The sequence below is a fragment of the Phlebotomus argentipes genome, unplaced genomic scaffold (genome assembly GCF_947086385.1).
Source record: "Phlebotomus argentipes unplaced genomic scaffold, Phlebotomus argentipes genome assembly scaffold_18, whole genome shotgun sequence".
NCBI lineage: Eukaryota > Metazoa > Arthropoda > Insecta > Diptera > Psychodidae > Phlebotomus > Phlebotomus argentipes.
This window is the reverse complement of record NW_026776177.1, coordinates 8,094,718-8,105,461: the sequence shown is the minus strand read 5'-3', so window position 1 is coordinate 8,105,461 and position 10,744 is coordinate 8,094,718. Positions and strand designations below refer to the sequence as shown.

At 41.8% G+C, this 10,744-nt stretch overlaps 1 protein-coding gene across 1 annotated transcript; it reads right to left on the bottom strand.

Moving 5' to 3' along the window:
* Nucleotides 1-7: 7 nt before the first annotated feature.
* Nucleotides 8-966, bottom strand: LOC132260505 (vacuolar protein sorting-associated protein 28 homolog). Its single transcript, XM_059758668.1, has 2 exons — nt 834-966; nt 8-761 (listed from the first exon to the last, which is right to left on the bottom strand). Exon 2 carries the CDS (start codon nt 738-740, stop codon nt 108-110), a length of 633 nt encoding a protein of 210 aa, XP_059614651.1. The 5' UTR covers nt 741-761; nt 834-966; the 3' UTR covers nt 8-107.
* Between the last annotated feature and the right edge of the window lie 9,778 nt (nt 967-10,744).

Below are 10,744 nucleotides of genomic sequence, written 5' to 3'. Positions count from 1 at the left end.
GAACCATTCGAATTGCGAGGACAATAAGAAAAAATCCGTTTGTGACTCATCGTCTTCGTTTATTGAGTGGTAAAGAAGGTAAATAAGGTGCTCAGTGATAAAGTGAACTACGTGGAGTGCAGGAGATTGTTGAATGCTGCGTAGGATGACTCCAGGTCGAAGAGGAGCTGCCGCACTTGCGCCTCTGACAGCTCGTCTGACGCTTGCATGGCGTTGAGTGTGCTCAGCCATCCAGCGACTTTCACGCGCCCCTCAAAATCCTCCGGAATGAGCGACAGGCGCGACATGGTGTCCACGAGATCTCTCAGCTCCGGATGCAGCTCATCCATCGCCTTGATCTCCAGCCTCAGCTTGTCCATTAGCGTTATGAAGAGCGACACGATGTCGGCGATGCACTTGCTCGTATTGCCCTTGTCGTCCTTGATCGTGATCGGGCGGTCCTCCTTGATACGCTCCAACGCCGCTGGACAGTCCAGCCGGAATTTCTTCACGAACGCCTCTACGGTGGGGAACTCAGCACCCTGGATCTGCTTGAAGGCCACCTTGTACTGCACCAGGAACTTGCTGCACGCCGCCGTGTACTCTTGCGGCGTGATGCAGTCCCAGATGTACGCCTTCTCCAGGTTCTGCAGTGTGTTGATCACGGCATACAACTCTGCCATGTTGTCGTGCTTCTCCCGCTCCCGGGCATTCCTGTACACCTTCACCTCTTCGTACAATTCTGGGCGGTTGTCCTGCATCGCGATTTCCCGTGATTTTATCTGAAAACGCACAATATGCATGTTAGTTTACCACTTCACCGTACAATTCCACGTGTCAGGATGCAAACTCACTCGAATATTCAAGAATTGAGAGGATTTTTATGCTCAAAATCACAGAAAAGTATAGAAAATCACTTTGTTTTCAATTTTTTGTTCTGACTTGACAGCTGACTCATTCTCTCGAGTGACTTTCCGAAAACCCGAGCTTATACGACAGTTGAAGTGTTTCTCATTCGAATTATTCGGAAAGCTCTGAACACAACGAACGCTAATTATGATGATAATAATTAGGTGAATAGTATTTCAGATTAATATAAAAAGGAAATCTGTCTAACCGCAAGCACAGATTTTGATGGTTTTGATACTGAATTTAACCACCTATCAATTATTTGGATTCTTATTCTAGCTAATCCGAGGTCCAACCTCACCTCATTCCTTTGAATTTTTGGCTCGCAATTATCCTTGATCGCTCACTTGCCACTTGATATTCTGACAAACTTCTGCTCACGAGCACTTTTCGAGGTCTCCAATACTTTTCGCCAGACTTCAGCCGTCCAGTTGCTGAACTCTGAAGGCAAATCAATGCAAAAGTAAATGCCTTTTGTTATCCTTATAATTTATTCTTATGAATAATTTCCCTTCGCAACTTTGAAGAGACAGATTTTGGGTCGTTGTCAATTCTTATTGTAATTAATTTTTAAAATGAAAATAATACTGAAAAATGCTGAAGAATTTAGAAATCAAACAAGAAATTTGCATTTAAGGCTAACATTAAGGATCGAATTGTCGCCTCAAATGGATATTAAATCGCACAGGAGCCTCGAAGTCTGTACAGAAATGCCCTCATTGGGTGTCCTCTCGAGCGAGCTTTTTGCACGTTCTGACGGCGGGTCAAAATCGAGCTGCGGAGGAAGGTGAAAAGGCGAACAATCGGGCTCGCAAAAGCGGCCGTCCGTGAGAAGTCTCTGGGTTAGTGGTGTGCGATTTTCTTAGCCCACCGCTCGCCGTCCGGGCGCGCCGTTTATGGCAGTTTATTTCCGATTTGGCGGGGAAATCATAAATTTCCGACGTGCCGCGTGGACGGGAGAAAAAAGCTGCCCAGAGTTGATGGTCGATTGGAGAAATAAAATATTCATTCGAATGTTGTTTACAGAAGTGAGCATTTAATGTTTTTTCAGCATATTCTTCCACTCGCTTCCGCTATCATTTAATGTGCCTCAACTTGGCGAATATAGACGCGCGGGAAGGAAGCAGGGAAAAAGCTCTGACCTTCCGGTTGATTCTCGACACACGATCAGGCTATTTATAGTTCATCTCCTTTATTGTTTTGTTTACAATGGGCATCTTTGCTGGGGAAAAAGCTCCGGAAGACATTTTCTCACATGGAATTTTGCTCAATTTGCATTATCATCATAAGTTGTGAAGCTGAAAAAAAGCGTAATTTACGGTTTCCAGGAATGAAGTTTCAAGATGGAGGAATTCTATTTGCGCCACTTTTAGCAGTGATTATTACTTAAGGAAGTTGGGAGAATAGAAGCACAATACAATGGAAGACCCAGTGCATTAACATTTATTTCAATCAGCAATTATAATAGTGCAGAAAAGCCTCAATTTCTTGTAATTTTTCATGTGCCCAATTGCTGGAAGATCGCCTTGTCTTATCGCGCGGGCGCTTCGGCTGTAGTAAATGTCGGGCTTATTAATCTTGATCCAAGTCTTAAGCAAATAAGTCTGAAAGGAGTCGCGGAGTTGAATGCTCTGCCTTCCAAAATCTCATGGCTGGAGCTTGTTTGTTCTTTCAAGTACGTCCTTCGGGAGCCAGAGAACACTCGAGCAGCCTCTCGGCCTGAGTATCGCTGTCTGATGTGTGTGACAAAAAAGCCGCGATCCTCCGCGAAGGCGCGCGCGTGAGTGTGCAGAAAATGCAATTTTCTCAGCGGCGGGATACTTGGAGTGTTCGATGGAATCGGGGTCATTTTTTGCCACTGCAGCGCAGCTCCAGGGTCGCCAGATGGATCTCATCTCGCAGAACGATAATTAATAACTTTTCAATAAACGGCCGCTCAATCACGACCAGTGTGAGGCTCAAGTAGAAGTTCTTGAGTGTCACTATACAGAAGAATTTATGGTGTGCTATGAAGAGGCGAGAGGAGTGTATTGCATGAAATTGTGAAGAAAAGGCACTTGTGTGGAGCAGTGAGTAAGTGGAGGAAGGACACGTCAAGATTTATCTGTCATAAGAGTGCAATTAAATGCTCTGTGTATGGTGAGAGAGTGTGTATAGTTGAGGAAATACAATCCGATCTCTGTGAATGATGATAAGGTCAAGTGCGCGAGAGATTGAAACAAGGAAAGCCTCCATTTGGATTTGTTATCTAATTAGCATTTCTGTACTTGAAAATTTCTCTCCTCGCCGCCAACCCAGGCATTCATGTGACAAAATATTAGCGCGAGACCCAATTCAAGTCACATACACAGCCAACATGCTGGCATTGCCATTGATCATGAAATTCCTTCCCATTATCTCGCGTCTCTGTGCTAATTGCGAGCCGATTGGCGGGCGAGTGGGGCGCTCACCACCCGGCCGATCGACAGCGAGAGTCACTTTTCCCGCTGACAGTGAATTAGCATGCGTGTCCCGATCGAGAGGCATCCTTGGCGCACTGCCAGCGGTTGTGTTCCGCGTCGCATTGGCCTCCAAAGTGCCTCGGCTGCAAGCTTTGCTGCGCCGCGCAGACGAGGAGCGTTGGACAGGACGTCCCTCGATAATCACCCACTCGATCATGAGCACAATGACAATTTCAGAAGCTGCCATCCAGCCCTTAAGACTTTCACGAGAATAAGCTCCTAAGCAAGAGATACAAAGGAGTTGTAAATAGGGAAAATTGATTTTTCTAATCACCTTAGAGAGAATTTGTGGATCAAAAATGATCCCATCGACTGCATTTGGTAGAACATTTTTCGCTCAGATAAAATATTCTCTCGAAATATGAGCAAAAAGTTGAACCTTTTGCAAATAAAGGCTCAATAATCCTGTCGTTGATTGTTGTCTGCGCAATACCTGCTATGATCAAATCATGCGAAGCTGTTTAAGGTGTCGCGCGTGTTCGATAAATTACTGTCAATCAAGCGTTGTGCGAAAAAGGGTCTCTCTTTTCCTCTAATATATTCTCAAGAACAAATCTGCCATCAATTCGTGTGACTTTGGAATGGCTTGTGAATTGAATTAGAACGATGCGGCGCGCCGAAGGAGACATCGAGTCCAAATGGGCGACTGAATGCCGGTGGAATCCTACGTGAAAACTCCAGCATGATTTATTCACTTGATTGCGCGTGTGAAAATTCACAGCGACGATCGTGCGACAGATCACCCTGTTTTGTGGGGCGCGCAGACTGCGAAGAGAGCATGACAAATGGGTCAAGTTCATACACCTCTTTCTTCTGTACCCACACAGCAGCGTCACTGCTTTAGCGTAACATTCTTTGCACAGCAAATTAATTCCACACACACTCTTCAAACAGAGTAATCGCTCGCAATGGCAATAATTGTATAACATTAAGTCTTCCACGCGGCGATAAAAACGCAAACAAGTTGCTCCCCAGCCGCCAAAGTCTTAATGAGACACACAAGTGATTAATTTGAATAAACATGAGCTGGACGTCGAGACGATGCGGGTGGGCCCTTCCGTGGGGGCGCCTGGTCGCGCTTGCGACACCTTGGCAGATCTCGTGCCTCAATGCTAAGATCATTTCGGTGTAATCGGAAAAAAACCGCTTGAGTATTTATTAACAAAAATCACAGCGGCTGTACTTGAACGTGTGAAGTTTAAGGTCATTTCCAGTATTAGCAATATTTTGTGTATTTCATTAATTTCCTCATCTTGTCGTAACGCACACGCTTCAGCTCCGTGCTTCCGAGTCCTATTTGGGCCAATGCGCAAATTGGTTACGTCGCTTGCGGAGTTGTTATGCACACGCCGACATGATTATGAAATTGACTCACTGTAGCAGAGTGACAAATCCAATTAGGCACCACACTTCAGAACACCCTCACGAGAGGGTGAGAAGCCCAATATCGCGATTGTGGCATGATCCCTTCGAAAGAGTGTGCTGGAAGACTGTTGTAAATCTGCGCACTTGTTGCTTCTTCCAATGAACTTGATGCAAGAAAGTTGGAGAATTGCTGCGTGACTCTCTAAAGATAAGAAATGATAATGGTTTCGATTTCATGAATGCTAAAAGTTGATGACTTTTCTTCAGGGTTGAGTTTATTTGCTTGAAATTAAAAACTACCAAGTGAATTGTTTCAAAATGCTGCAGACTTTTAATCATCATCATCAGTGTTTTGTGAATATTGAGACAAACAAGTTCACATGTTTTAGCTAGCTTCCGATCGAAGATAGAATATAAGTGAATTTTATGAATAGAAAGATAAATAAAGTCCCATCCAAGTGTTTATTTCAATGAAACTCAAATATCGAATGTGTAGGTTAAATGGTTGAAAAAGGAAATGACGTGATGTTAGTGCAATCAAAGGGTTTTAATAATAGGGACTTTGGCAGATCCTATTTGAAAAGTTTCAATCAGAATAAATCATTTTTTACTGTATGCACATGCATCTCTTGAAGAAATGTAAGTATCACTTATTTAAATTGATCTGTTAAATTAGACTGAATTGAACTTGACTTCAATTGTGAGACTGTTGAGCGCTTTTCGCCCGAATTGCTCTTAAATCTACACTGAGCACAACTCTAATCCGCTGCAAGCGGCCCAAGTTTTGCCCCCCATGGAAATTTCCCTGTTTACATCAGCTGCCTTCATTTCGTCGTAGACGCCAAAGTGTAGAGTCTCAATGACCATTTATGGTCGCGAAGTCGATGGGGTTGAAAAGGGAACACTTTGCGGGTTATTCGCCTACAGGGTGGCCCTGACCGTCGCCATAAAGCCCCCCATCCGTGCAGTTCAACCACTCGTGAACACTTCTGGATGACTAAATGATGTTTTTGGCAAATTGGCATAATATATTTGATGTGTTTTCTTCTGGCAATTAAACTTCGCCATCATCCTGCGTTCGCTGATTCTCCCTCACCTTGTGTGACGCGATGTGAAACCTTAGGAAAAGAGGCGTGTGTGTGTCGCTCTGAAGAGTTTTTGACTCGGGTGGAAATGTTCAAAGAACTTGACGACTTTTCCTCAAGGAAATCAAGCTCACAAAAAGTGACTCAGCCACTTAGAAATATCTACATTTTCGCAGTAAGAAAAATCACTTCATTTTTTGCTCGCAATTTCATTAGTCAGAATTGGTGGTGCGGCATTTTGAGAGACGCGCGCGCGATTTATGCGAATGGAGAGAAAAAGGTGCGTTTTGAGAGTTGAAAATTTCGTCTCTGCCATTGACACAAATGTTGCGAAAAATCTTTGGCAAAATCGCCAGCTCAATTGAAGTTTCTCGTGCGCGCACATGTTTTGTGTGCAGAGCTACAAAACATCTCATTTTCACGAAGATGAAAGATTGAATGACCAAAAACCGCACATCAAGGCAATTTTATTTGCACACTGAATGCGCGATTTATCATACAAGTTTAGTTTCTGCGCCTCATTGTGTTTCACGAGAAATCACAGATATTGCAACGCGCAGACTGTTGAATTTACTTCAGCACTTCCATCAGTGGAAGTTTAGAGAGAATCTCAACTGTTGTGAGCTTGCCAGGGTGCAGACAAGATAAATTTCATTGACTCGCAATGCGTCTGTCTCCAAAATAAGAGAGTGCAGAGCGCGTTATGTGGAAAATGTTCTTGAGAAGTGTGTCTCTAGCAGCGAATAGCATAAGAATAAATCAATGACATCGAGACTTGATCACTGCAAGGTTCTCACTTTATTGCCTCCAATGCTCGCCATGCGAACAACTGCACCTCTAAGCGAATTTTAATGATTTAACAGCGTAAATTATCTCGTCTATATTTAGGTGAATAATTTTCGCATATGCGATCATCAGAGAGATTGTCACCTCGCGCAGTCAACCTCTCGCGACATCGCGCGCTCACTTGCCCATCAATTCATGAAGATCGTGTGTGCAAATGATCTATTGGATGCCAATACTCGCTGTGAATCATCACCAGCCGTTCCTCACCATTTGTGCCAATATGTGATGTTCTTTCTCCGAAGGAGATCCTGTGATATTTGGGTTAATGGCTGCGCGTTTGGAGAACACAATAACATGGAAAAGGCGCTCGTTTCGCATTGTCCAAAGTTCTTGAGGTTAGACAAATAATTTATTGCCGCACACTGAAAAATGAGCTCCAGAAAATGCAAACATTTTTGAGTCATGTGCCCAAGTGTCGCTCGTTGGATTGTAACACGAAGTGCAAACTTATCAAATGAAAATAGTGCTGTTTTGACAATTCTAACCATGATATCTGGAGCATAGTTTTGGAGAGATAATATTGAAAAACAACAGGTGGTTTGTGGAAGGACATTAAAATTAAGGTGTAGATAAAGTTTATAGCTTTTGCGTTTGGACAAGTGATACGGCCAAATTCTCTCTCCATTTCAATTTTCACTTTTGAGATTTGTTAATTACAACGGCAAATCAATTTAGCTACGTCAATTATCACCGATTACCAGCTTGAGAAACCCGACCTTCAATCAACATTAATTGTTGAGGCATCATGTCGGAATTGCTGAATTTATCAATTTTCACAACTTACAATCAATTGTTCTGCTGTTACAAGCGCAGTGTTCTCCTTTGAACCGTTAGAAAATATTTATTTGAACTTATTTTCATGAAAAATCCTTGATGATCTCTCAATTGTTCAATTGTACATGGAATTGATGTGTCTCTTTTGTGTTCTTTTGCGAGTCACCAGAGATCTTTTGCCTCGCGATGTTTGTGTGGTTTTGTTGGTTCGACGCGAAAAGGGCACAAATTGACCCCCTGAGAAAGGCACTGAAATGGGGAGAAAAAGACCTTCAACTGATGAGGTGCTCTTAAGGCATCGGCTCGCGCGAGACAAACTGTCTCAGATGACATTGCTCCAGAAAAGTGTATAGCAAGTGAATGTATATTGAAATTCGCATGAGAGTGTAATAAATAAAGCTACGATATTAAGCAATATATTAAATATTTAATAATCCGCACGGGTGTATTCTCTAAGTCCATCGTGTGCAATTGAGCCACGCAGTAAATTTTCTTGTCACCCGAGCAAAACTGCTCCAAACCTGATAATTTCTTCGGAGAAAAATTTCATGGCACTTGTGGGCAAATAATTTGCTGCCTCTCTCGATCAAATAGTGACTGGCAAATAAATTACTTTGCGTGTGGCACAAAGGTGAAAAATTAAGTGCCCAAAAACTTTCCATAGAGCGAAAATGCGATCTTCTGGGTAAAAAGATATTGAACTATGTTTTGTCACTTGTGGAGTGTTTAATCAAGTGGCGCAAACAGAGAAACAACAAATAAATACACCAAGTGCAGATCAATTTCGCGGCAATTAGAGGTCAGCGCTTGATTAATTTATTCCTCGTTTTTATATCCACACTAAAGTGTTGTTTATCCACCCCTCCATTCAATCTCCCACACGATATCGAACCGCGGAAGTCAATTATGTAACGAACAATGCTAATGATTTTAGGAAAAGTCTTGTGCTATTTACTTCCGCTCACTGTGTCTCACTACATGCGAAAGCAAGACAAGACACACAGACTTTTATGCAAAGCACGGCGGGAAAAAATGCATCCAAGCAGAGGTCAATGCGGCGATTAAGTGGTTGTGGGAAAAATCACAATAATATCACTAAATGCACATAAGAGACATAAGAGATATCAAGTGAGCGGAGTCAATGTCAATTGCATTATATCTCCTCTTTTTTCACTCACTACGTCTCGTATAACACACATTAATAGATCATAGTTAATAAATAGAGGCTCATTTGTGGCGGCTTCGGAGAAAACACACACAATTTCAATAACAAACGCCGTATTGGTCATTATTTTCTCCATAGGTGATCTGTGCCATAAATACTTTTTATGGCTAATTTTAACGCAAAGTAATTAAATATAGGAGCAATTTTAAATAACTAGAGTCTATTTAGTCTAAAATATATTGACTCATTAACTCTGAAGTGGCATAGATTGGATATCGATCGTCATGCTGATCATATGAAGATCTCAAAAGAAATCATATTATGAAATATTTGCTCGAATTCTCCCCAAATGCTTCTGTAGATACAAACATTGTGATTCATAATGTTTTTATAATCATAAAAAAGTTGATGTTTCATCAACCAGTTTGGTTTTTATTACACCTCCATGAGAGAATTTGTAAATTAACACCGCAGCTTTCAAATTAATTATCAATTTAGCCAAAATATTTGATCTTAATCCAATATTTAATAATGTTGCTACAAAATGGCTCTAACCAGTCGGTAATTTAGTGAAAATCACTATAATGTATACGAAAAGTAACACATTTTCATTGCTCTGGTTGGCTTTTGCATACATTTTATCAATTATCACTGTGAATTTTAATTAACGGAGAAATTAAGCATGTGCAACAGATCTTCTCAGAGTTCTGAAACAATTCACAGTATATTTTCTGTTAGAAAACATAACGATTGACACATTTCATCTCACATAAACTCTACCAAAATCATGAAATTGTGTGAAACTGTTCGAAGAAACTGCCCCAAATTCGTTCACAATTTTTTATATTGTCTAATTCATGAACAGCTTCAAAGATGAGCTCAATTAAAATCCGTACATTGACTTTTATCGTCATTTTATTCAGCATGTCTTATATATTTTCTTTCACTAAACCGAAACGCGAGAGCAGCATATGGAAACTCTTTTCGCAAATTTCTATCATCGAGACAGAGTGAAGAAAAACTCGTGGAGTGTGAAATTATGTAAAAGAGATTCTTGTGATCTCGTGCCATTGCCCAAAAAACACCTCGCGAGAGCGCCTTTTTCTCTCTCTCTCTCTCTCACTTGACTGAAAAGGCAATTTGTTATTAGCATTTTCAATCAATTGCTGCACTCGAAGAAATTGTTAGAAAGCAGCGAGAATTAATGCAAACTGCTGTGGATATTGTTTCAATGGAACTGGCGAGAGGCGAAGAGAGACATTCTTGAAATACTTTGTGAAATGAGAGAGCTTTTGTGTTTTATTTTATCTAGCTCGTTAAGCAGCAATGCGAAATCGTTTTATGCGGCTGTAAGTCAAAATTCAAATTCTAATTGGCATTTAAAATTTTGTGAAAGAAAATATCACTGAATCAAGTGGTAAAGTGAAATTGGTGCATTTCCAAAACACCATTTCGAACAGGAAGAGCCAAAGAGCTGTAAAATTCCAGTGTTTTGTCGACTTTCTGCACAAAATACAAACCTGAAGAGGTCAATATCAGAGGCAATTTGGCCGAGAGGGTGGTGGGTGGCAAACAAGCTCTTGCCAGTTTTTTTCCACACCAACAGAAACATGGCTCAAAAGACGGGTGAGTTTCGAAGGAAAGCCTTGGCTTCCAGTGTAAACTTGAGTTGAAGGCTCAACAAGAGTGCTCCTTGTCTCCGGACAATTCTCAATCGTGATCAGCAATTAATTGTTCAGGCGGTTTATTGAACTCCGCGCGCACACTTTTCCCCACCAACATTGCGACTCATGGCAATTGGGCAAAATCTCGCCATCTGCACCTTTTCGCAAAGTTCGCAATGTGACTCGTAATGAATTGTCAAATGGCATTCCAACACCCATTGAACCACGCACGCATTCGGGCCATTTTTTCTCATGCACGCACTCGCCCAATAAATCCATCCGCGGGAAGGCGATTAGCATTGATTATATAAGCGGCACATGCATGTGGATTGACAAAGACACACCGGAGGCAAGAAAGGCTGGTGCTTGAAGAAATGTCAACGAAGACTGGCTCGAAACCAGTCTGCAATTCAAAATGCAAAGCGAACCATTATAGTTGGCGTGGAATGTCTGCAC